This window comes from Rhipicephalus sanguineus, chromosome 10 (assembly GCF_013339695.2).
Source record: "Rhipicephalus sanguineus isolate Rsan-2018 chromosome 10, BIME_Rsan_1.4, whole genome shotgun sequence".
Taxonomy (NCBI): Eukaryota; Metazoa; Arthropoda; class Arachnida; order Ixodida; family Ixodidae; genus Rhipicephalus; species Rhipicephalus sanguineus.
The window spans coordinates 9,338,957-9,366,724 of record NC_051185.1 but is presented as its reverse complement, the minus strand read 5'-3'; the positions used below and the strand labels follow the sequence as shown (position 1 = coordinate 9,366,724).

The following is a 27,768-nucleotide window of genomic DNA, read 5'->3' as shown; positions in this document are numbered from 1 at the left end:
GGGCACGTGATAAGGATATGTACAACTGTCAATGGCTGCTGGCATTTTTCACATTGCGGCATGTCTTCCTTTCTAAGCAAAAAGTTGTGTGTGAGGTGAGTGTGCCCAATTCGAAGTCTGCATAGAATAACCTCAATGAACCGTTGTTGATGATAGCACGTCTTCCATTCGCCTATTGTGGGCTTCACCAGATGAAGCTTATTAGTTGTACAGGAGTCCCACTGTTGCTGCCATTTTGATAACACCGCTAAGCGGACAGCACGCTGGCTATCTTTGTAGGGAATATTTATGTTTTTAATGTTTTTTTGTGCTGCGAGAGATGCACATTCGTCTGCCTTTTCATTGCCTGGGATCCCTACGTGACTTGGGACCCAGCAAAAACGGATGGTCACACCAATACTGTTTAAAACAATCATGTTTAAAATATCACCGATTAACGGTTCACACTCAGATTTTAGATTTAGCGCGTGTAGTGCACTTAGTGAATCAGTGTATATGACTGCTTTTTTGTGTTTACCTGTGATGATTTTTTGCACTGCTTCCCGTAGGGCGTAGACTTCGGCGCTGAAAATGGACATGATATGAGGCACTCTAATGCTGATAGCACTTTCCTCCATCACAACTCCGACTCCGACGTGGTTTTTAGTTTTCGAGCCATCCGTGTATACCTCGGTATAATCTTTGTATTTATCCTGAAGTGCGCGGAATTCCTGAGTTAGGTGCTCTTGTGCGGTGTCTTTTTTCTTCAGACGAGCCAGTGAAAGATCACAAAGCTGCGTCAGATCCGACCACGGCGGCAGTCTCGGCGGTTTCTTGGCGATATTTATAGCATGATTAGAAATGTCATATGCCTGGCAGTGCTCTTCGAAACGTAGAATGAGTGGTTTGATGGAGTGTGGTTTGTTAGAGTAGTGTAAGCGTGAGTAGCAATTCGTGGTAATGTCATGGCATATGTGTTGAGGTAGTGACCTGATTCTTAAAACATATGAGACGGTTAAAATACTCGACGCTGGCTTAGCGGAGGTTCATTGCAGTCTACGTATAAACTCTGCACAGGGGATGTTCTATAGGCGCCATTGGATAGACGCAGACCGAGATTGTGTACGGGGTCCAGGCTCCGAATGTATGACTCTCTTGCCGAGCCGTAAACGACGCACCCGTAATCTAGAATACTGCGTACTACCGAACGATAAATCCTCAGTAGGCATATCCGATCAGAACCCCAGTGCTCATGCGATAAGACTTTTAATATATTAAGCGCTTTGTGTGCCTTGATTTTCAGTGCATTTATGTGAGCCACAAAATTCGGTTTTTTGTCGAATGTGACGCCTAGGAATTTGTGTTCATGTTTTATCGTAATTGCAATGCTGTTTAATGTCATAACTGGGTCAGGGTGTAATCCTCTTTTTAGCGTAAACAGAACAGCGACAGTTTTCTGTGATGAGAATCGGAAACCATTTTTGTCCGCCCAGAGCACCAGTTTATTTATGGTAACTTGAAGTTGCCTCTCGCAGGTTGATAGGCTCGACGCACGGGAAGCGATTTGGAGGTCGTCAACGTATAGAGAGTACATAACTGTGGGTGGTATGACCTCGTTAATAGTATTCATTTTAACTATAAATAGAGTTGTGCTAAGAATGCAGCCTTGAGGCACGCCGTTTTCCTGGACAAATGTGCGTGAAAGTACAGTGCCCAACCGCACCTGAAATGTTCTGTTAGTCATGAAATCGGATAGGCAGTTCAGCATTTTACCTCGAACGCCTAGGTTAGCGAGGTCTTGAAGAATGCCGAATCTCCACGTCGTATCATAGGCCTTCTCCAGGTCGAAAAAACCGCGAGACAGTGTTGCTTGTATCGAAACGCCTCTCGTATTTCATGCTCCAGCCTGACAAGATGATCAGTAGTTGAACATCCTTTTCTATATCCACATTGATGTTTGTTTATCAGATCTCTTGAGTATAGGATGAAAGACAATCTGCAGTTTATGATGCTCTCATATGTTTTTGCCAAGCAGCTGGTTAGGGCAATCGGCCTGTAGCTGCTCGGCGATGTAGGGGGTTTACCAGCTTTTAGAAAGGGAACTACTATTGCATTTTTCCATCGTTCTGGCATTTTTCCATATTGCCATATCATGTTGAAAAATGTCAGTAAAGCTTCTTTGGATATTTCGGAGAGATGTTCTAGCATGGAATAGTGTATGCGATCAGGTCCCACAGCAGTTTTTTTGCCATTTGAGAGTACGAGCTTTAGTTCCTGTAATGTTAGGGGTTTATTGTAAGCTTCATGTCAAGTACCAGTGAAAGGCAGTTTCTGCTTCTCTGCAGACTGTTTGTGTTTCAGGAATGTATCCGAGTAGTTGGCTGAGCTGGAGATGTTGTAAAAGTGTTGCCCTAAGATGTCTGCCTGCTCTCGTATTGTTGTTTGGGTGTCTGGACTTGTAAGAATGGGTATGGTATAGGATGAATAGTCGCCTCCGAACTTTCTCAGCTGCTCCCATATTATTTTAGATGTGACTGTGCTATTGATAGAGGATATGTATTCCTGCCATGATGTTTTTTCGGCCTGCCTCCGGATATATCGGGCTTTGGCTTTAGCCTGCCTGAAGTTCACGAGGTTGCTGTAAGTGGGGTACCTCCTCAGGATGCCCCAGGCTTTATTTTGTAGTTTCTTTGACTCGCTACATTCCCTTGTCCACCAGGCATTTCGCTTTCTTCGGACATGACTTGATGATCGCGGTACTGCTATTTCTGCGGCTGCTATTATGATTTCTGTGATTCTATCGTTTGTGTCATCAATGCTCATTTCTGGCGAAAATATATCTTCTAGTTTTGCAATCTCCTGAAATAGGGGCCAGTCTGCAAGATTGATCAGCCAACGGCGTGGTTTCGAGGTGAGGGTGGGGAGTGTCGATGGCAATTTTATGATTGCCGGTAAATGATCGCTACCGTATGAAGATTCCAGGACTTCCCATTTAAAATCGTTAAAAATTGATGGCGAGCAAAATGCTAAATCGAGGCAACTAAACTTGCGAGTACTCGATGAAAAGTATGTTGGTGTACCAGAGTTTGGAAGACATATGCTGTTTGACAAAATAAAATCTTCAATGATTTGTCCTTTCTGGTCTGTTTTATCACTGCCCCATAGCGTACTGTGAGCGTTAAAATCCCCTGCTAAGACAAATGGTTCTGGTAGTTGCGCTGTTAAATCCTCGAGTTCTCGCACAGTTATATGCTCGTGCGGGGGAATATAAATAGAGCAGATGGACAAGGTTTTGTGTGCGATAATTCTAACTGCTAGAGCCTCAAAAGAGGTGTTTAATGTGATGGCTCGGGTGGGAAAGCCGCTTTTTACTTCGATGGCGACTCCTCCAGATAGTCGGTTGGCATTTTCGCGGTCTTTTCGAAATACACTAAAACCTTTCAGGAAATTAGTGTTTTTTGGACCCAGATTTGTTTCCTGGAGACAGAATGCTACAGGTGAGTATGTATTCATAATGTGCCTAATGTCACCTAGATTGTGGATGAGGCCTCTACAATTCCATTGTGTGATAAAAGCCATAGTGATGAAAATAGGAAAAAAACTAATGCGATCAGATTTAGATGAGCAGTTGGTGTCAATATATAAAGGTGACCTGTGTTGGTGACACATTTATTGCTAGCGAGATCAGTAACCATTCAGGTTACCGGTCCCTTTTTTTGTGAGTTCAGGGTGATTTTTTTCTTTTTTAGTGCGCTCCGAAGAACGCTGGTCTTTCGGCGTTGATGACGCCGTGGTTTTTCCATCGACCTCCATAGCCTTCTCAGAGGCACTGGAGGATCGAGGGCTTGGCCCGGAGACGCGCGTCTCGGGCCTTGGTGTCCGGTTAAGTCGCGGGCCCTGTGCAGACAGCGTCTGTAGGCTCGCCTTTGATGCTGATGGAGCAGCACTGGCTGCTACCACCACGGGGGCAGGTGGAGCTGCTACGGGCCCACGGGTGGTGACCGCTGCATGCTCCTGAAGCTGTTGTGGTGCTGCCCCCTGCCGCACCACGCTGGCAAAACTTCTCTGAGGCAAGACTCCAAGCCTCTTCCTTGCATCAAAAAATGAAATTTTCTCTTTCACAGTCAGCGCAATTACCTCTTTTTCTCTCTTCCAAAAAGGGCATGATCTAGAATAGGCTGGATGGTCGCCTTTGCAGTTCACGCAGCAGGGGGATTCCTGGCACTTATCAGCTGAGTGGCCATTGGCGCTGCACTTGGCGCATGCCTCCTTGCCTCTACATGATTGTGATGCATGGCCGAACCTTTGGCACTTGAAGCAGCGCCTCGGGTTCGGTATGTATGGTCTGACATTGATCTTAAGATATCCTGCGTCCAGAGAGCTGGGGAGAGTGCTTGTCCCAAATGTTAGGATGATGTGTTTAGTTGGGAGTTGTTCATTGTTTCGTCTCATTGTTATTCTTTGAACCTTTATGACATTTTGGTTTTGGAAACCCTCAAGGAGTTCCTCGTCACTGAGGTTCAGGAAGTCTTCTTCGGAGATAACGCCCCTACAGGTGTTCAGCGAACGATGGGCGGTATTTTGTGATATCAGTGTTGCCGATGCTGACTAGATCATATAGCTTTTCTATTTGTTCTTTCTTTTTCAGTTCAATTAGAAGATCTCCGCTGCTCATTTTGGATGCTTTGTATTCTTTACCAATAGCTTCTCCAAGAGATTTCGCCACCAGGAATGGGGACAGTTTACGCAAGCTTGATGTTCCTTCACTGTGCAAGACGTGGAAACGAGGAAAGTTGTCATAGTTGGTACGGAGTTCAAAGTGGAAATGTGCTTCGGTGCGACCTCTTTTTACAGGCCGATCTGGAAGATGAGGGAAAGCGTCTGCCATTGGATGGTTTCGAAATTCGGCGACGGTGGTAGCCACCCACCACCGAGCCCAACATGGGGGCGCTACAGGTTTCGAGAACCTGCAGACACCAGCTATACACCGTCGCTATAACCAAATATTCATACCCAAGACTGGATATGATACACAAGGTTAACCCTCGCCACCTGGAAAATTGGAAGTGAATAGAAGAGAGGAGAGGACAGGAAAGATTAAAAAGTAATAGAGAAAGACGAAGATGTGGGGGGGAGAAAGAGATAGGAAAAGGCGACTGCCGATTTCCCCTGGGTGGGTCAGCCCAGGGGTGCCGTCTACGTGAAGCCGGGGCCAAAGGGGTGTGTTGCCTCTGCCGGGGGGCCTTAAAGGTCCAATCACCCGGCGTCGGCTCAACCCCCAGGATCCCCTTTTCCCCGGACACGGCAAAGCCACGCACGGCTAGGCGTGGGAGGGGGTCGAAACCCCCCCGTTAGCACGGGTCCGTGGTGTCGCTACACACCAAACGCCTGCTTCCACAGACGCCCCTGCGGGGAATGTTGTGGAACAAAAAGACACCCTTTTTACGCGTTTTTCTTATTTATTTATATATTTTTTTTTAGATTTGAGTTGCTACTTAAATCGCGAGCAGCATATTCGGTTTCACCACCATAATTCGTGGCTTTTTCGCTTCCATCAACACATCATGATACGTCCTATGGATGTTTCTTGGTATTGCTGAGATAGAATCTAAGCGTATATTTTGAAATTTGTTTACACTTCCGGAGAAGTTTCTATTTTCTCAACTTCAACAAAAAAGGCGGTATTGAACACCCATAAAAAGGAAAAAGACAGAAGAAAGGGAAAATGGCAGGCAATAGAATAGGCAGTATCCTTTCAATGTCACGTTTTTACTTAAACAAAACGAAAAAAAGCGCTTTATTTGTTCATGTTACCACTCAATATGCCAGAAGCCCTTTTCCGGGAAATGGCCTTTCTCGTGGATAAGCCGCAAGCCGATAAAAAACGAGCAGGCATTATTCGCATCCCAGGCAGAGCCAAGACAACGGAACTTAAAGGCGAACATGCTGCGAGACCTTCGTTCAAAACGTCTCAAACTCTTCCCTGCATTCGTTTTTTTTAATGTTCATTGTTATTTACCGAAAAAACGATCCGGCCGTTTCGAAAGGGATTTAGATGACAATGTCCCATTACGCGACCATCGCCAAGGTGTTACTGACGAAACCGAACCATACGCTACTAGCAGCACAAAAGCAACGAGCATAGTTTGCGGTGGAACCAAGAAATAATGGCAAACGGAGAGGAAGGCGGCCGTTATTTATTATTTCCTTACCGTCGATTACACCTTGAAGGGGCCATTAAGGTCTACACCGCCAACTTGCCCCGGGCGCCTTCTTTCTTTTCACTTTCTTAAGCCAACAGAAACTACCCTTACTTTTATGAAATGGTTAAGTTAACGACGACATAGATGTTCAGGCGAGGCTGCCAACGAAAAAAAAAAGGGGGGAGAGGACGAAATACTCTTTCTTTCTTTTTCTTTCACTCTTTTCCTTCTTTCTCCTTCTCTTCCTTTTCTCTCTCTCTCTCTTTATTTCTCTCTTTCTTTCTCCCCCTCTGTCTCTTTCTTTCTCTTTCTTTCTTTCTTTCTTTCTTTCTTTCTTTCTTTCTTTCTTTCTTTCTTTCTTTCTTTCTTTCTTTCTTTCTCATATGCGCGGCGAATGTCGTCATCAACTGTACCACCGTCTAGTACCGTGTTGTAACCGTTCATCTCCAACGGCACAGCTTTCTATGTCTGCTATCTAATAAAACCGACTGCGGCGGTCGCATTTCGATCGAGGCGGAATGCTAGAGGCCCGTGTACGGTGCGATTGTAGTGGGCGTTTAACAACACCAGGTGGCCGATATTAATCAGGAGCCTTAATCGCCTCGGGACGTTAAACCACATAAACCAAATCTCACCGCAATATCGATATTCTTCTGTCCATACGCACCTTGTAGCCATTAGCTGAATATAGAAGAAATAATGTATATATGGGTCATTCCATGCCAAGTGTCCATCGCATATTTTGCTGACAAAGTTTGTGCCTTTTTGTTGATTTCAGGGCGACGAGTGATGAATTCGCGTTACAAGGTGAGCTTGCTTGGCGGGCCCAATGGGAAGTATGGACGTCCGAGAGCAGCTTATGGTATATCGTTGGCACATTCTGCTACAGGGTCGTCTGCACGACATGTATATCCAGAAAAAAAAAGTGTTTACAATGTGCATTATTTCTTTCAGTATGTGTATGGTAGTTGTGCAGACGGCCCTGTAGCACAATGTGCCAACGATACCATAAGCTGCTCTCACGCGTCCATGCTTCCCATTGGGCCCGCCAAGCAAGCTCACATTGTAACGCCAATTCATTACTCGTCGCCCTGACATCAACGCAACAAGACTTTCGAGCACTCACGAGCCACTGACGTACATCTCGCATCTTGTCGCCGCCTGTGACGAGCGTCAGCTGCAAGGGCGACCACGTGTTTTGCGGCGAAGTGGCAACAAAAAGAAATGCAGGCCCGGGCGCGTTCGGAGGGCCAAATTCAAAAATTATTTTCTTTCTCAAAACAAAAATGATTTGGTTAGACTTTCTTCATTACCTAATGATGAAGTCTTCTATCAAACGCCGCATGACGGGGATTTTTACTTGGAACGCATTAGTATGAAAAAAAGTCACAGTTTCGCCGCAACGGCGAAGCAATGAATGCGATAGCAATGAATTGGAATGTAACGCGAAGAACGGAAAGCAACTCGAAACTGCCAGCGCGTCGCTCCAGCCCAAAGGACGCACGAAAAGAACACACACAGGACGAGCGTGAACTAATGCGTCACAGTTCGACACTTGAGGCGCACTGCTCAAACATAAAGTAGGACGCACGCAACGAACAGGTACACACAGCACGAGCGCGAACTAATTGTCACAGTTGTTACTTATTTCTGTTTAAACAGCGCGCTCCTTTCGCAAGCGCAGCCGCTGCAGCGAGCGAAGTGACTTTCGTACGCTCTGTGACTTCAGCGCGGACATCGCGGGGAAAGCACAAAACATACAACCCCCCGCTCCTACCCACCAGCCACCCCTTTCTTTCCTCGAGATAAGCGCACGAAGGCGACCACGTTCTGTAGGGCGAAGAGCAACGGCGTTCGCAGGAGCGGGGCGACGATCTTTAAAACGCGCCACGCGCGCACATCGCGCCATCTGTATGGTGACCTGGAAAGCATGCTGAAGGAAATGGTGTATATAAATAGCTCGCCGTTAGCAAGCTGAAACACGGTACTGTTCGTCGCCTAACCGTCTAACGGCGCGCGCTGCGAAGCGAGAGGTCGCCCGTTCGATTCTGCGCGTCCGAAAGTTTTGCTGAATTACTTTTCTTTGTGGCTTATATATATATATATATATATATATATATATATATATATATATATATATATATATATATATATATATATATATATACGGTGCATGATGGCGGCGACGGCAAAATTCAGCCAAGACTGTCCATATAATGCTACCGCAATAAACACTTTCCTGAAAATCACTTTAATATTAAGATTGGTTAGGGAGAGTTCGAGATAGCTCAAGAAAAAATCACGAACTTTGAAGATTTTTGTAGTTTTTGTAGATATACGTAGCTGGTAGTGAAACGCACAAATTTCGGAATTAATAAATAAAACAACTAAACAGAACCTCTGTAATAGCGCAAGCGCGGTTTCAAAGCACAACAAACAAAAATTGATTTTACACACATTTGCCTATTAGGCACAATTTAACAAATACAAGCGAACTTCGAGGCCACGAGCGTCAATTTTTTTCGAGCAAAAATGTTTTGCAACAATACTCCATGTGGCACAGGGAAAAGGCACAAATTTTGTCAGCAAAATCTGCGATGTGCGAGCGCCACGTCTGGGGTACTTGGCATGGAATGACCCATCATATATATATATATATATATATATATATATATATATATATATATATATATATATATATATATATATATGTAAAGTTCGTAACGACTATTACGAACAACTGATCGTGGCAACCGCGTCATGTCGCTGCTGATCTGGCCCCTAAAGGAAATGTTGGCTCTGATGTAACTGTTCGAATCAAAATTACGCCGATATGAAGCGTAACTGTACACGCTGGAAACGAAAGTACGGGCAATAGAGTGTTTTAGCAAGTTGCGGAAATACGGTACGCAAATACTGTAAGGCCGTAGGGTAGCGCTTCCCCTTTCCCGCTCGTTGTGCTTTTGCCGGTGAAGGCACCCCAACAACATAAAAGCTTTTTCAAAATTTACTGTGGGGTTGTCACGGCTTATTGTTGCCTGTCAGCCCACGCATTGTTAACGAGACACCTGTCGTTTGGGGTACGCGTTGTCACTGGAACGGGCCCGGGGAGCGGCCAAAGCACAACCAACGGGAAAGGAGGAACGCTACCGTACTGCCTTACCGTATTTGCGTACCGTATTTCCGTAACTTGTTAAGACTCTCTAATGTACTGCCTTACCCTATTTGCGTACCGTATTTTCGTAACTTGTTAAAAGACTATTGCTTAGCCTTAAAGTTTTCACGCTTCAATCCGTGAGCACCGTACATGAAGTATGCATTTATTTGGAAGGAGCTGTTCGCGGCGTCTATGGCGCCAATAAGCCGCGTGTAAAAATGAAATCTGAATTTGGACATGTACATGTGAACTTACTTGACCCATTTCAACTTGCGCTCGACTACTTTAGACTCATGTAGTATTCGATTGTATACTGTATTCACACATATTGTGTACGACTGTAACATTTTGTGCCCTTATTTTTTATAGCATATTTCGTCTCCTAGGCGAGGAGTAGCCATTGCCACCACAACGGCACCAACCTCTCCTATTCATCACTTGAATTAAAAATAACGAATTGGCAATATATTTTTGTGTCGCATTCGCCGACGTTCGGGCAAGAGGAAATTGGGAAGCGTGCCAGGATAAAACGCGACGCCTTTTTTCGCATCAGCGCAATGGAATGCCGAATATCTAGGTCTCCTTCTCCGTGCTCGGCTGATGTCGCGCGGAAAGGCGCAGTCCGGCGAGTTTTCGCGCCAATTCGCTGCCTGCTCGAGCGTCTTAGCGCGACATCGCGACAGCAGATGCACTGGTCCGCCCGCTTGCTTAACTTTTCCTCTTTCTGATGCACGCCGTATCGTTCGATACGGTTCAACGAGGAGGCACGATCGATTGGGAAAAAGATCGACACCAGGCAAAGAGCGGTGCGCGTGTCGTTTTGTTCATATCTTCGTGCGCGCATTCCTCGCCTTTCTTCGGCGGTAAACGTGTCATGCAGTTATAAATACCAGCAGCGTACTTTTACTCGCATGAAATTGAAGCACAATAGCGATCTCTACTACGGCGCACGTAGCGTACGGTAACGGCGTAACTTAAGAACGCCACGTTTCGCATGAAGCGCATGAGCAGAAGTTCTGCGCGTTCGTAAGTATACCCGACGTTGTTACGGACGCTACGTGTGTAGTGCTAAAACTCGTTAACAGACAGTTTTTTTTTACAGCGTAAGTTGTTATTAGCTCGCAAGAACAACCGATTTTGGTGGCTATAGTTGTCCGCCGCCGCCGGTGTCCGTCGTAGCAATCGCGCACACTTAGAAACAGAAAACCGGTGTTCAAGGCGGATTAGAACCCAGGCTTTGTGTAGCAAGCAAGTGTTCTACCACCGAGCCAAGTCAGTGCTCGAACCCCTTTCGGAAAAATAACCTACAAAAGCGTCATGTATGACGAGAAAACGCATTAGCAGTTGTAATATTTTGTGGCAGAAGAGTAGAATCGCGGCAAGCGTCAAGCCAGGTGAACTGCGTAATGAGTGGGCGGTTTAAAGCTACCCACCCACTACAAAGGGCTCGGCCACAATTCTTCATCATCCATTACAGCAACAACGAAGTGCACAGATACGCGTATATTACCTTAGAAACGCGTAGTGCATGGGTCCTTCGCTACTTCGCAAAATGTGATGCTTTATCGCATAGTGCGTACCTCGCAACAGTAGTTGCAGTATAAGCGCCCTAAGAGAGTTTACAACGGCCCCTATGAAGATCACACCGCCAGCTTACGCTGTGACTGTGCTGCATGTTTTGAGCAGGCATGGAGTCGGGCTATGTCAGGCGTCCGGCGTTGTCCGCGGCGCCGTCTCAACAGCTGCGGGCCCGCGCGCTTATCCTCGCCCCTAGCAACCGGAGCATGTGGTGCGAGAGAGTGTAGGAGAGGGTAGGTGCAGTGCTTCGCCGCTCCTTCTCTCGCCGTTCGCTCTCTCTCCTCCCTGCGCCCCACTCTCCCGTCCGCTCGCGTCTCACTCTCGGCCGTTCGCTGGCTGGGCGCCTCTCAAGGCGATGGCAGAAGTCGGTGAAGGCGAATGTCTGACGGCAACGGTACCCTCTCTCGGCGCAAGAAATGCATTCGCATTTCCTCACGATTCCCTTCGGGGAGGAGGGGCATTTTTATTTTAGTTGGGCATCCGCAGCAGCTCTGCAGGCGCAGGCTGAAATTGGAGACGGCTGGCAAAGGCATGCGCATAGCTACTGTGGACGCCCAACCAAACCATTCTGATGATATTAAAGTCTTAAAGCGAATTAATACTCTGAAGTGACATCGAAGTCCGAAGACCTCAATGAATGACCCATGCCTCACCGCCCTTTACTGAATTGACAGCCCTCTCAGTGACTCTGCCGTTATTTTGCGAAACACGGGGCCACGGATTCGGTTCCCTGCCGTGGCGGTTATACATCGCTGGAGGCGAAATACGAAACCGCTCGTGCGCTTTTGTTTAAATGCAGATTAGAACAGTTAGGTTGAAGATTAGCTCATAAACGTATGCAGCATAACGCAGGATAATTGTAACAACCCACCGTGTATCCCAAAACTTCATTAAGCCAGCTGATAATAACAGCGTTTTAGTGCCGGAGTCCCAAAGCGGCTTACATACCCTTGCGTAAGCTCCTGCGCTCTTTTGTATGCTCCCTGGGAGTGCGGCTGGAAGTGCAAAGGAACGCGAGACCGTGCGTGCGCAAGCGGCTTGGGGTCCCCGGCACTAAAACACTTTAATAGTTAACGCAGTTCAATATAGCAGCCCCGTGCGTCACACTTTGCGCCATTATTACGCAAGACATCCAGTCCTATCTAAATCCGCGCGCCGAAAAGTTCATAGTGAGTGCTCGTTATATTCGCATGACCAAAGGCGGCTTCATTCCACGTAAGCTATAGTGATTACGTTCGAAACACTAACTAGCGAACGCCTGCTGCTTCCTTGCGACATCAGAAAGCATTGAAAACGGCAACTGTGGCCATGTGATGGAGATTTTAATTGAGCTGCGCTATAGTGGAGCAAAGCTGCCTCGTTTGACGGGTTCTCGGCCCACGCATTACACTAGGCATGGACTTAAACGACGTTCGTGAAGTCCATCCCATTTGTCCAAGTACGTAATTATTGGCGGATCACCAATTCAAGTCTCACCAGTTCAGTTCTTCTCACGCGGTTCACAACTAGTCATTCTTATATCCGAAACAAAAGCCAAAACTAAACAATAAAAAAAGCCACAAGTGCGTTCGAAGCCGCAAGCACGAAGACTAGGCAAATCCATGTACTACCCATCATTCCCGTGGTGGTGTACTACCCATCTTTCCGACGTATACAACGCTCATCGCAGCGAGCGTACACGTGTACGCAAAACGAAGCTTATAACAGGAAAAAAAAAATTTGGAGCAGCTACGCACTAGTGCTGCGAAGACTGAGGAAACAGCGTAGCTGGTGGCCTTTCCCTCCCCCTCACCCTCACGTCCCTTTCCCACCCCCTTTGCTATACTTACTGTGAATGGCTATGCTATACTTTAACCTCACCCCTCCTCCTTATCCTCACTTGCCTTCTCCATCCCTTTTGCTACACCATACTAGACATGGCAATGCTACGCTTTACCCCTCCTCCTTTCTCTGCTCACCCTCACTTCACTTTCCCACCTTTGTTATATCATCATCATCATCATCATCATCAGCCTGTCTACGCCCACTGCAGGGCATCCCCTGCAGTTATATAGTCGTGGCTATATGCTTTGCTTAACCCTCGCCCATCCTCCTCACCCTCACTTCCTTTTCCCATGCCCTCTGCTACACTATACTACAACAATGCTCTGAGATTCTCCACCCTCTGCCCTCCTCCTTTCCTTCCTCCACACCTTCACCTCCCTATCCCACCCCCTAGCTGTACTATACATGCATGACAGTTATGACCCATGGATACATGACAACTCATTCCACAAGACACTTCTTCACTTCATACACAACACCGGCCTAACGGCGCACATTTAACACAAATATACCCAACAAATATTATGCCTTAAGGGAAAGTCTATGTCGTAAATAAAAAAAAGACTATGGTATCCTAAGAGCTGCTTGGTACATACCCGCTTTCTGTGGCACATACCAGCCCAGTTTAGTGCGGACGATCCCGGAGTTTTGCAAAGGTTAAACGGCTCCGCTGTTAATAGGATTCAGTACCCGCTGCCCTTCGTCACACGTATCGCAAGATCCCATCGATCCCTGCATGTGTTTCACACGCGTTCGCCAAGTTTCGGGCACGTAAACATAGAAACGCGCCGTGTTCTCCGCGCGATGGCGATCGGCATCGACGAGGCACGGAAGCGGGCAGTAGCCGCGCGAAGCAACGAAGAAAAATAACAAATAACGTTACACACAAAGAAACAAAGTGGGCAAGCAAGAAAGGAGAATAAACTAGAAGAAACAAGGAACTTACATTGCTCACCGGGGCGGCTCTGTCGACGAGGCCTTCGACGGTGAGCGTTGGGCCGCCGCACAACGCGCCGAGGCCGAAGTCCTTCAGCTGGCGTTCAGCCTTGAAACTGGCCCGAACGCACTTGGCCAGGTTGCCTGGGAACTGCACGCGATCCAGTACTCCCTTAATCATTCCTGCGTCTATAGCGATCTGCGCATAATATACGCCGGACAAAGCGGAGCGCACACATGCCCACCACACCACGTATGCCACTGTGGGCCGATGACCGAAAAAAAAAAATGGAACGAGAGCGGCCGCGGCGTTGCATTGTTTTTCAATCGCTTAATAATTCAGCTGTCACGCGCTTGAAACTGACATTACAGTATGCGCATACTCGCGTAAGAGATTAGTTCAGCGCAGCACAAGGCTGGCTGCGCAAAGGCCGGGAGTGACCGCTACCGCGCGCTATCAAAACAGACATGACGCGTGTTTGGATATCTTTGCTTGGTCGTGACTATGCATAGAATCCGCAGATGCAACGCGATGCAAACGCAACTAAACTATGAAGAAGCATTTCGCAAACACGTTACCTTGAGCCGACAAGCAACAGAAGATCGAATATTTCACGATAGTTGGCGCACGCTTCCATCGATCTCACTCACTCTCTCCTTCGGCACTTGTTGCTTCAGAAATATCTAGGTTTTTAAGCGCCAACACCGCGATATGATTATGAGGCACGCCTTAGTGGAGAGCTCTGGAAATTTCGACAACCTGGTGTTCTTTAACGTGCACTGACATCGCACAGTACACGGGCCCCTAGCATTTCGCATCCACCGAAATGTGACCGCCGGGGCCGGGATCGAACCCGCGACTTCCGGGTCAGTATCCGTGCACCCTAACCACTGTACCACCGAGGCGTACACACATGTCGCGTTTGTTCGGCGAACCTGGCGTTATGCTCCTGAAGACGAGGTCGCCGGTTCGATTCCTGCTGCAGTAATGCTCATGCACGTCTGTGTAAACGCGCGTACCACATGTGGGCAACACTTTTCCGGAGTCCTCAACTACGGTTACTCTATAGTTAGTCACAGCGTCGCTTTATGATATGAAATCTCACCAATGGATTAATCCCACTGCTTCTCCAGGCTTTTGTGCAAGTGACATAAACGCTAATACCAAGTTCTCGCCATCATCCCAGTGTTAACGCTTACGCAACCCACTTGTATTCGCAGCCAGAACGATCTCTAATGTTCCCATCCTACAGCAACGAGACCCGTCCAAAGCATGCCTTTATTTGACATCCTTTTGTTAAGTCCTTCGCTGGATATGCCGACTTAAGCCTCCCGAGCTTTAATGACTTTCCTGTCATGTTCCACTCACATTCTGTTACGATGTTGTAATCATTTCTTGCCAAAAATACTCGCCGATCGATCTCGAACGCATTGCAGTACAACCAATCCTTTCACTGTCACGTGACTTCAACTACCGTATTTAGTTGCATACTACCAGCACTCATTAGCCGGTATAGTATGGCTAAACGAAGTATAATCTTGGCTTAATGGTGGTACCCAGGGCTGGGCAAAGATACTTTGAAATTGTATCGAGATACGATACAAGATACTCAGGCAAGAAGTATTGGAGATACAGATACAAGATACTGCTGCAAAAATTGTATCCGATACGATACTTGGCAATTGTATCTTAAGATACTTCGATACATTCTCAGATTTGTTATTATAGATCCATATAATGTAGCAGCAAACGCCTATGCACGAAAATGTCTGCTTCAAAATTTCTTAAGAGTGGCCTATTTTGTTTCACTTGAATGAAATGTCTGTTAGTATCTCAAAAGTTTTGCCCTTCCTGCTCAAAGTACATTAGTTTCCTTCCAAATTAATTTATTGGGGTTTGGTTTAGCTTCTCCACAGGACAATTCTTTGTACATTTCGCTGACAGCGCTACTTGCATTGCACAGCTTGCCGACCATCTAGCAGTTTGCCATATAATCACGACAACTTCAATGAGAAGCCTTCTCACGAAGGCGCAAATACCGGTGTGGACTTTTACTTTGTCCGTAAAAGACAGCTTGCAGAATGCCGTATATCCGGACAGGTGTACGGCAGCAACAACGCTGGTAGCGACTTTTATTTTCTTTTTTTTTGGGGGGGGGGGGGCGCATGGTGTATACTAGGGGTTTGAGCCATTTCGCTAGCGGCCCGGCCCGCACACATGACCGTCTTCGTCTCATTTGTTGTTATTTTCTAAATAAGTATGTTCGTAATCTGCACAGACATGACTGGTCTCAAGCATTCCTTTCTTGAGGAACATGTGGTCACCATGTGCCAAAACATAACCGTGGAACAAAAACTCTATATTTCAGAATCCGCGTCCAGATATCAGTCATTCTGCACATCCCTATCGATGTTTCTCGAATCCTGACTCTAAATCCCCTTCAGAAATGACCTATATATGAGATACGGGAAAGGCTTCTTCTCAAACGTCATTTTGTTCAAACTCTCTCCCACCACCTTCACTGCCCAGGCCATTGCAACTAAATTTCGCGACTGCGGTCCGCTGGCTATAAACTCAGTTTGAGACCCCTGGTGTATACGTAGATGACCTAAAACTGCAATGAATTGTCATATTCTACTTATCTGCTGGCGTAAAGGAACCTATACTCACTCACGTGCAATCTTTTTAGCAATTTTCTTCAACGAGAGAACATGTGCAACACAGATACGTCTCAGACGTATTGTATATTTCCATAAAGCGTCGCAGCACACCGCCGCTATTCGCGCTATTGCCACTTATAGCTCCCGTTATGTGGCGATTAGTAATGCGAAAAATATTCAAGAAAGCCTGAAACAGGAAAACAAATATAAGTAAAAGAGAGAGGTGGTTGTGTATCAAACATTCACATTGAATTTGTGCAGAAACACAATACAGACGGCGCCCTTAACAGCTACGAGCATGAAGTATTGTCAACTTACCTGTTGAGACAATGGAAAATTCAGTGCCTATGGAAAATTGCCTAAAACGGCTCGTTGGGACGTTCATGAGCAAAACAGAGCATTCAGCAAAACAAAGTTTCTCGAATCCCCTTCCTAACATCTTTAAGATGGCTCCTAATGATTGCCATTATTATAACGCAAACTCAATTTCGCTATTTTCTTAAGCGGTAAGCAGAATGTTTTGTACTGTTTACTCAAGGCACGCCCACATAATTATATATTTGTTTTCACAATCGCCTTGGCAACGTGTAAATATGTAAACAGTAGTGGAAATAAAGTAGACAGAAGAATAATAAAGCAGAGATCTTATTTTGGGAGCGCGTTGCGAAAGACATACTGCAGTGACCAGACCGGAAAAACAGTGCAGAGACTTAGGTAATGTAAGGGATGTAAAGTGACAGCTAAGGAAGCACTTGTGCTAATAATCAAATTATGATTTCATAAATTCTTTGAATAAATGTAGCAAGAAGTGAAAAATACGGTACGCCAAGATAGTTTCTGTTAGGTAAACGCTTGCTCTTTTAGATCAGTACCAGTGGTGCTAACGTTGTTAGATTCTTATTTGCATATAAGTTAATTCATGGCTTGCAAGTCAAACTTACATCCACGAGATCATTCAAATCGCTGATATGCAAAATCCACACGGCGCAAAGGAACCCCATTCCTGCACGCATCACATTTCGTTACGGAGCAAGACTCAAGGGAATCTTCAATAACGACGCTGTAGCAACACAAGAATTTGCGCAACAGACGCGGCGCAGGACAGTGGCTAAGAGCAAGTGTCGCGGCATTGGCGCAACTAAAAAGAAAAGAAATCGAGCAAACAAAAGGTACGTGGGCTGGACGTAGACGTCCGCGCGCTTGTCTTCCTCATCTTCTGCCCGCACTGGGGTACTCTGGCGGAAAAATAAAATTGCGTCACTGCCCTAAGACTTATTCAGATGGCTTAGTGGCACCAGTACCAGCTTGAGAAGCGGAGCTTGGCCAGCGATTATTGTTTCGCACGGCTGTGTTGCAATAGAAGTATCTTGTATCTTAAGATACACGATACATTATCGAATGTATCGGAAATACAGATACAGATACTCGTCTTCCGAGAAGTATCGCGATACAGATACAAGATACTCATAGAGTATCTAAGATAGTATCTAAGATACATGTATCTTCGATACTGCCCAGCACTGGTGGTACCTAAGTGTTACCTAACATCGGCTACCCGCGTTAGTGTTCGTCGTATTTTTATATTCTTTGCCCTTCATTGATTCAACAGTACATGTTCCTGTACATCAGGCCTAGCGCCAATGAATCTTTAAACTGTGAGTCAGCACTGTGAGCGAGCCATTCTTTGCTTTTATTATTTTTTACAGCAAAAACTGTTGTGAGATCACAACAATGCCGTACACTCTTAGAAAAAAGGTTAGTAAATGGTTAGTAAATGCGTGCATTTACTAGTTTCGAGCGTATTTTACTACCTTTGCGAAAACTGTTTACTAGCCAGCAGTTAGTAAAGGTCGTAAAGTGCTGCCTTCACTAACCAGAAGGTTTACTTGGTGTTTTTAACTAAGTAACTACTAGCCACCCACGTTGCCAGATCTTTCGTAGATGCGCAGTATACTTTGCCGTAATCGTGACGGTCTTTAGCAAAATTTAAACAGACTTTAATTTTATTGATTACCTTGGAAAAGTTTCGTGCTACGTGATGGCACGCATAGAAGCAAATATAAGGGCACACGATAATGTGTAGAAAACATCAATTATTCTTCTAAATTCTATGGTTGCTAACCTGTACACGGTGTGCTATCCCAAAGTAGGAGCATAAATAGTCTTCAAGGCGCTGCTAGAGTAGATATCGGCAATACGTAGAAGTCTTGCTGCTCTGTGTGTGCGCTTGCGTGTGTTCTCATTCGTGATCAATTCATGCCTCTATGTATGTTGCTGTGATGTGTACTTACCGTGCTAATTACATGAAGTAATTAGCGGCCATTAGTTAATGTACGAGGACAACGCCACTTAGTTTTTTTTTAATCCTTTAGGTACTTTTGTAATAGAATCATCTTGATATGGCAATGCACACGCACATATAAACAAAATAGGATTAAACCTCTAATTGGCTAAATGTAGTAGAGTTAATACGGTTAGTAAGTTGCTAGCGCGGTTACTAACAACTTAGTAATGGACTAGCCATTCGAGCTAGTACTATTCACTCACTAACTAGGTAGCAAGTTCCACTAACCTGCATTTTACTACCTTCACTTACTAAGAGGCTAGTGAATTTTGTGACAAGTAAACTGCTAGTACTTTGTTAGTGAATATGCCGACCTTTTTTTCTAAGAGTGTAGTTTTCCGCCGCCGCCGTTGTCCGTAAGCTATCGCGCGATATAAGGGGAGAAAAAACGAGATGAGAAAAAATATCCAGGCTTCCAGAATGGGATTCGAACCCCGGCCCTCAACGTGGCAGCCGTATATTCCACCACAGAGGCCCTGCAATGCTTAAAACTCCTTCGCAAAAAGACCCCATACAGGCTTCATGTCGGGGAAGGAATTGCGTTAACATGTGTTATGTAGCGTGGTTGAAGAGTAAAATAACAACCAGGAGTCACAGAATGTGAATTGCGTAACCAGAGGGTCGTTGAATGCTTTCAAACCATCACAAAATGCTCAGCCATAATTGATCGTCATCAGCCACAGCCTCAACAAAGTGCACGTAATGCCTTACAGATGTGTAGCGGGTACCTCGTTTCTCCGCAGAATAACGAATAACGACGTAGTGGGTGCTTCCCTACTTCACAAAAATTATGATGGTTTGTGGCGTAGTGGGTCGTGCAAGTGTACTTGTAGTAGTTGCCCCAGAGCGTTCACAAAAGGGTCTAGAAAGGCCGCTCTTCCAGCTTTCACTGTGACTGCTGCGTGTTCCGCGCAGGCCTGGCGGGGCTTTTTTTTTTTGGGGGGGGGGGGGGGGGGGTCTCTGTGTATCGTCCCTGCGCGCGCTGTCGTCGAGGTTCGTCTACTAGTACCTCATGCAACTATGGGTCACGTGACCTAACCAGAAGCGTCACGTATGACGTAATACCACCGCCGTGAATATAGGAAAGAAAGGCAAAGGTCTGCCTGGAGTTGCATATAGCTGTCGCTATTTTGCCAGAGTCAACGACTGGCCCGTGCCAACCGCTGACGCTGGCAAAATAGCGACAGTTATATGCAACTGCAGGCAGAGCTTAGCCTTTCATTCCTATATGCACTGGTCTGCCAGCATCACTGCTGCTAGAACCAGAGTCGGTATAGCCACGTGCCACTCTACCAATGACCAAGTCACGCCACCCCGAGCTTTCGAAATGCAGACTCTCCCGTCAGGTTGGCAAGCGGCTACCTACGGGCAAGGTAAGTTTGCACGCCCATGGTAACTCATGCACGCATCAAAACGGTCTCTCGTTGAATCAAGCTGCCTGGAAACTTGACTCTCGCCTCGAACTTATGCATGCACGCCTACTTCAAAAGTTTTCCTGCTCCCAAGCCACACCAGTTCGCGAACACCACTACCGAAAAAGCTTATTGGATGTAAATCAGCTTTTTCCCGAATGCGCGGTTCGCTTTAATTAAAAAAAGCCAGTGTCGAACCTCCAGGTGCGGCTTAAATTGGCTGCAAGTTGGGAAGACTTAATTGCTTACGCATGGCGAATATTTTCAACCGCACTATATTATAGATACGCTCTTTTGTATACGGTGCTTACCATAGCTAATTATCATCGTTCTAAAATAACAGTCAGACGTTCTCGCGTGTGATTACGCCGGAATGCGGATTATTCTGGATTATACAAAAATTGCGGCGGAGCTCTGCCCAGTCTGAGGATGCGTTTTCTTTTGCGTTCGCTTTTTGCTTGCGGGAAACACACAAGAATGGCGCCCGCGATAATTCGCGTAATTAAAGGACCAAGTGTAATTGAAATAATCATGAAGGGAAGTGCTTAATTAACACATCGAATACCACGCATACAACAGAAATTAATGCCGCAACAGACAAAAGAAAGAAAGAAAGAAAGAAAGAAAGAAAGAAAGAAAAAAAGAAAGAAAGAAGGAAAGAAAGAAAGAAAGAAAGGAAGAAAGAAAGAAAGAAAGAAAAAACAGTAGGTTAAGCACGCACACGCCAAGCTTCGTTTGGCCCCATTTTCCCCGATGGAGGAAGATCTCCTGAAATGAAAGAAAGAAAGAAAGAAAGGAAGAAAGGAAGGAAGGAAGAAAGAAAGAATGAAAGAAAGAAAGGAAGAAAGGAAGAAAGAAAAATATTCAGATCTTCCCCCATCTGGAAAATGGGGCCAAACGAAGCTTGGCGTGTGCGTGCTTAACCTACTGTTCTTTCTTTCTTTCTTTCTTTCTTCCTTCCTTCCTTTCTTTCGTTCGTTCTTTCTTTGCATCGCATTGCGCAATGCTCCCTCCTGCAACTGGACCTTCATCCACGTGCTTAGCAGAGCAACCCTTCACTTGCTACTGGCAACAACGACGGTCACGCGTTCGTATCCAGGCAACAATGAAACATGGCAACGTGAAGTGACAAGTGGCCTCGATAAAAGGTCAGATTGCCATATCAGAAACGGCCGATCACCGATAAGCCCTCGAACGAGAGAGCATTAATTATTGAAAAACGGCGCATATATACACGCATGTACTTGTATGCGCCGAGGGCCGCATTTATCGATTCGTTCCGGCGCCGGGTTTTCCGCGCACAAAAACGCCGCCTCCGAAACCTGTAACTGATAACAAGCTTCGCTTGCAAAACAGAGGTACGGAGACGTTGACGCATCATGCCGGAAATGTTTCTCTCGCAATCTGCTCTGATGCTCGTAATTACGTAAACAAGCGCGCACATTTCCGAGCTACCTGTGGCAGAAGCTGCTGTTATGCAAGGCAAGCAACACCGCATCGGGCAAGTAATCAGATCAGCCTTGTCAGCCTTGCGCGCATGCAGTTATCTGAACATCTGCGTGAGGACGAAAGTGTATAATAGGTCTACAGCGGCGTTCACTCAGACTTCCTCAGTTGCAAACGCACGGCTGTCTTTGCCGTCCCGTCTATGCAGCAACGCGGACGGGAAATTTCCTTGTTGCCATGTCGAACGTCAACGCATCGGGAGGCACACTCGATTCCATTCTCACGCAAGGGGAGCAAGACTGGCTCAGGCCATACGCGTAGCCCAGCAAGGCACCATTGACTGGCGTTTATGTGTACGGCACGTAATACCCGATAATTGAAACCCCGTTTAGGACGGCCGGATTATGCACGTGCTTACATCATTATTTTTGTACGCTCGCACGCTCAGCGATATGCAAATGCGGCTCGTTGTCATTCTGCATCCCAGCTATATGCAAAGGAATCCATGCGAGTATGGCAGGCGGCGTTAAATACCACGTAATTACAGTGTGCGCCGCTACTAAGACGAAATGTTGCGAAGGACAGCTGGAACGGTCTCGGTTGGCTCTCGGGAAAAAAATGCTGATAATAATGACGACGTCAGAGGCAGCTTAAGCTAAGATAGCGATTCTACCGAATACCGCATATATCATACAGGCCAATCGTTCTGGATACATTTATAATGCTGTGCGTGCAATGATCTGTGAGCAGTTATCGCAAATAGAAAGAACAGTTGAAACTCCATATAACGAACTTCAACATATCGAAATTCTTGATATAACGAAGTGTTTCACTTTTCACAACTTCATGCTCATAGAACCCCATGAATTTGAAGCTCAGTATAATGAAGCGTGGTTATCCGTGGTTTCGATATAACGAAGTTTCTTTGCGGCCGCAGAGGAAGACCGAGGCGATAAATTGACACGTACGCCGGGGCCAGTGGTGATACGGTTGACCTGCACGCGGTTTCTGCGCCGCGTCGACGCACCGGCCGCCGAAGCGGAGCACGTTCAAGAAGATAGTTTTATTGCGATAGCAATTATATGGACAGTCTCGGCTGGATTTTGCCGTCGCCGTCGCCGTCGCCGCCGTCATGCACCGTATATGTATAAGTATGTATATATGTATAAAGGCCCCAAAGAAAAATAACTCAGAAAAATGCTTCCGAAGCGCGGAATCGAACCAGGGACCCCTTGCTCCGCAGCGAGCGGCGCTATCCACTACGCCACGAAACGCAGATCCTCTACGCAGCTAACGGCGAGCGTTATATACACACCATTTAGCGCTGGACGGACTCAGAGACAGAAGGCGATAACAAGCGTTTCTTCATTACCAGCGAGGTGGCGCTAGGAGCCCGACGGGCGCATTTAAAAGTCGTCGGTGAGCTCGCTCGCTTCTCCTTATAATTGCGCATGGGAGAAGCTTGCCCTTCCGCTGTCTGCTCGCGCGGTTTTCTCGTGGCGCGGGGTAGAGGAATGTTTCACGCTTTCACCGTGCTGTCCGCGCTCATGTTACGGCGCGTACGAATGTAACTCGAGCTCAGGGACGCCGCTAAACGAACAAACAGAAGATGAGCGCGAACTATCAAGTGTCACAGCTCGACACTTGAAACACGCTAGTTTCCTTCGCTGCTTCGGCCGCCTTTGCAACAGAAGCGCTGTTCAAACTGAGAGTATCCATTGGCGAGCCTGACTTCGTGTAGGATTAGTTCCTTGCTATCGCATTCATTGCTTCGCCCTTGCGGCGAAACTGTGACTTTTTTTTTTTTTACGTTATTGAAATTAGATTTATGTGCTTGCTTGCTATTCAAAAATAATTCAGGCACTTGCTGTGCAAGAAAGAAGCCGTTTATGACTATACCTTGCTTATAGGCCCGATTTCAATTTAACAAGATCTCCACAGAACGGACTGTATTCCCGATTTTACCGACTTCGTTATGCTGAGGTTCAAATGTATCGCTGCAGGCTTAGATTCCTCGAGCTCTCAGGAGTGGCACTCGTATGCCTTTCGAGCAGTGGCGTAGCCGGGCGGTTTGGTTTAGACCTCCCACAGAATTGGTCAATGGCATGTGTATACGTACACGCGCACACATACAAACGCATGCACGAACATACGTGAGGTATGATTAAACCCTGCCCCCCCCCCCCCCCCCACCAAAAAAACAAATGCTGGCTACGCTACTGCTTTTGAGCACTGTCATTTAGGCATTTTTTAAAGGATTCATTGCAACGTGACCGCGAAATACATCGACGCACTACAACCATCGTTATCTTCCCTCCTTGGGGTGATAATAAAAGAGAGCTGCCGTTTCTTCCTACAGGTAATCACTGTATACAACGATCTCGAACACTGGTGTAGCCAGGGAAGGGGGTGGGGGGGGGGGGGGGTCGCGAAGGTTCACACCCCCCTCTCCCAATTTTTTAAAAATTTTGCATGCGTATGTATACACGCACACATACAAAGACACGCACGAACTTACAAGAAGGGTCGTTGAACCCTCCCCCACTCGAAAAACATTTCTGGCTACGCCCCCGACCTTGAAGTCCCTATGCAACACGTTGGCTTTACCCCAACCATTTGACGTAAATGTGACGTCACATCACCTTATTTATAAACGCAGTCGGCGAGTAAAGCTTCGATCTGGCTTCCTCTTCGCATCACAATCCTGAATGACTGCTCGCCATCTGCTTTGCGATCGACATTTTGAAGAGCGCTCTTCGAGCGTTGGTGCTTGAAAAGCAGCCCTTCAAGTATTCATGCATTATGGCTTCTATTTTCGACGTCGCAGTGATCGATATGGCGATAAAGACGTGTTACTTTGATGGAAACAGCTCGGATGCGAGACAGACGCAAACAAGCACACAATACAAGCGCTGACGAACAACTAAGGCCTAGTTCATTACAACGGGAAAATATATACGTAAAAAGGCACAAAAGGGTTACCCAACTGGCCCTTCAAGATAGTTTTTTTTGTAATTTATATCTCCTACGCCCGGCTCCGTCGCACCCAAGTTCTGTACCAATTGGTCTTATGGTGCTCGACTGCTGACCCGAAGATCGCGGGATCGAACCTCGGCCACAGCGGCTGCAGTTTGATGGAGGCAAAATGCCAGAGGCCAGTGTGCTTAGATTTAGGCACATGTTAAGGAATCACACATGGTAGGAGTTTCCGAAGACCTCCATCACGGCGTCTCTCATAATCATACCGTGGTTTAGGGACGTAAAAACTACAACAATTATTATTATTATCAAATGGCCCTTCAAGATACTCATCTGGTCCGCCGCGGTGGTATAGCGGTTACGGTGCTCGGCTGCTGACCCGAAGGTCGCGGGTTCGATCCCGGCCGCGGCGGTCGCATTTCGATGGAGGCGAAATGGTAGAGGCCCGTGTACTTAGATTTAGGTGCACGTTAAAGAACACCAGATGGTCGAAATTTCCGGAGCCCTCCACTACGGCGTCTCTCATAATCATATCGTGGTTTTGGGACGTTAAACCCCAGATATTATCATTAAGATACTCATCTGGTATAAAAACAGGCGAGGCGGCAGATCGCACCACAAACCCTCTCCAGACGTATGGCGCAGATGCCACCTCCTACCCTCATTAACCACTTAGGTTTCTTGCTCCCAGCCCTCTGTGATAGAAATGCTTAATCGGCACGCCGTGATTTCGTTCAACTGAGATTTGTTCTGTATACTTTACCGTCCGCCTCGTGCGAAACAATTTCAATTTGAAAAGATTAACTTCGCATAGTACGATAGACTCATATGTTAGTATTTTCTTGCTTAGCAGGCATCAGTTGCAAGATATGGAAGTGTTAAATTGTATCACCTTTTATTCGGTGTCTTCTACTTTATTACGTTGTACAAAAGCGCTCCTCAAGGCCGGGCAACTGTTCTTCGCCTACTCTAACTCGAGATATCGCCTACAAACACCTCCATGACCAGGATTTGGGGACATGTGCATGTAGCGCCATCTCTCGTCGGTGACTGCGGTGGCCAGCCGTAACTGAGTGGGAAATAGGCGAAAAAAAAATCATATCTCACGAAAAAAGACAGTTATCAAAAACGACTGCCGGTTCTATATAGCAGAGACTTATTTGAACATTCTGCTAAAATTACAGTGTCGCACTACAAACCGCCTGACTTCCCAAAGTGTTTAAAATTTTACAATACGGCCCCATGTGTTTCCAATGGGCGGTGTTCAATTATCCTGGGAAGCCACATGCTTTGTAGTGCGATACTGTAATTTTACCAAAATGTTTCAGTGGCTCTCCTGCATAGAACCCGGAGTCGTTTTTGATAACTAGCTTTTTTCAAGAGATATGATTTTTTTTTGTCTATTTCCCATTCAGTTATGGCAGGACGCCGTTGTTGCCGCCGAGAGATGGCGCCACGTACAAATGTCCCCAAATCCTGGGAATGTTAACGCCATAGCATTCGAGAATTCGTTTCACAGAAGTTTTGGTGTCGGCGTCGGTGTCGTTGTTTATGAGCGAAAAGTTGTCCGTGAGTGTTGTCCGTGAGCAAAAAAAAATCGCGATGGATGCAAATAATCAAAATCACGAATCCGAACAGGAATCGAACTCAGGTCTTTCGCGTGGCAAGCATGTGTTTTATCGCAGAGCCACGCCGGTGCTGTAGCTTATCCCCCCCCCCACCCCCAGGAAAAAAAACTATACATGTGTCATGTTATGCGTTAGTTTCGTTAACACGTAATATTACGTTGCAGAACCACAGAATCTCACCAGGCGTCACACCACGTGAATTGCGCAACGAGTGGGTGATATGAAGGCCCACGCTTTACAAACGCTCAGGCATCATTAATTGTCAGCAGCAGCAACAGCATCAACAAGGAGAGCAGCTACGTATAGGTGCGCCTATTGCTTTACGGAGGCGTAGAGCGTACTTCGCTAATTCGCAAAATGATGAGTCATGGCGTAGTGGGCACTTCGCAACTGCACTTGCAGTAGGCATTGTAGGCTAGTTTAAAATTGCAAATGTTACGCGCACAGATATTCCTTTCCCCGCGGCCTAGCTAACGAATAAGAAGGCGATGCGAACTGGGTCAGACTACGCTATCGCGTTCTGCTCTTGAAGGCGAAGCTCAAGCGTCCTCCAAGGTTTTTTTATTATTTTTTTATTTTTGCGAGCCATATCAGAATGGCTGACAAATTGTGGCTACGGTGACCACTGCGGCAGCCAGGAAATCATCGAGCACATCCTCTGTCGCTGTGCTCGACACAACTCCGAGAGACAGCACCTTCGCGAGAGCGCTGGCACGCCTCGACGATCAGCCGTCGTGTGAGCAATCGATCATTTTGTAGCGTCGGATGATACGACGTTCGCATCAGAAAGCGACCTAGAACACCGTGCCCCTCCCAGTGGGAGGACGCAGTTTCCAGCGCGGCCCCGGATGACGAGCGAAGACTGATTGACCGGGCTAGCCGGACCTCAGCAGCAAATTGGGCCCTGGACTGACGGCTCCACCCTCTGGGACTTCAAAAGCAGAGATAACAAAGTTTTGATACTACTACTACTACGATAAACTAGCCTCGTCGAAGGATTGTGACACTCTCGCCTTTCTCATGTACGCTTTTCTCTTTTACCTTCTGTTTATATCATTATTTTTGTTCTTACCTTTTGTGTCGTCCCTTAGCACATCCCATGTGCAGGGTAGCGCTGAAGAAGGGGTAAAATGAAGGGCTAAGCAGTATGCACACTTTTACTCCTTTAAAACCTTCCCCGCCTTCCTCATATATCATTTATATCTTTCTCTATTCGTCCTCAAGGTAACTTCATAGAATATACAGGCCCGCCGCGGTGGTACAGTGGTTACGGTGCTCGGCTGCTGAACCGAATGTCGCGAGTTCGATCCTGGCCGCAGCGGTCGCATTTCGATGGAGGCGGAATGCTAGAGGCCTGTTTACTGTGCGGTGTCAGTGCACGGCAAAGAACATCAGATGGTCCAACCTTCTGGAGCCCTCCACTACGGCGTTCCTCATAATTATATCGTGGTTTTGTCACGTAATACCCCAGATATTATTATAGAATATAATGGTTTTAGTAAAGGAAGTCTTACAGTTACTTGTACAAATGTACTGCTTAAATAGCTACGTGGAAGAACTCTTTAGCTAAAAGTGTGGAGAAAAAAATAACAGCTTGCGCCTCGTATACTAATAATTACCC

General features: G+C 46.5%; 1 protein-coding gene across 1 annotated transcript in view; it reads right to left on the bottom strand.

Annotated features, from left to right (window-relative positions):
* LOC119406989 (uncharacterized) overlaps positions 1 to 27,768 on the bottom strand; it is a 58,118-nt gene that overhangs the window by 10,466 nt on the left and 19,884 nt on the right. The window contains exon 4 of the mRNA XM_037673813.2: positions 13,688 to 13,828. Within this exon, the coding sequence (XP_037529741.1) occupies positions 13,688 to 13,828 (141 nt within the window). The remainder of the gene's footprint in view (positions 1 to 13,687; positions 13,829 to 27,768) is intronic.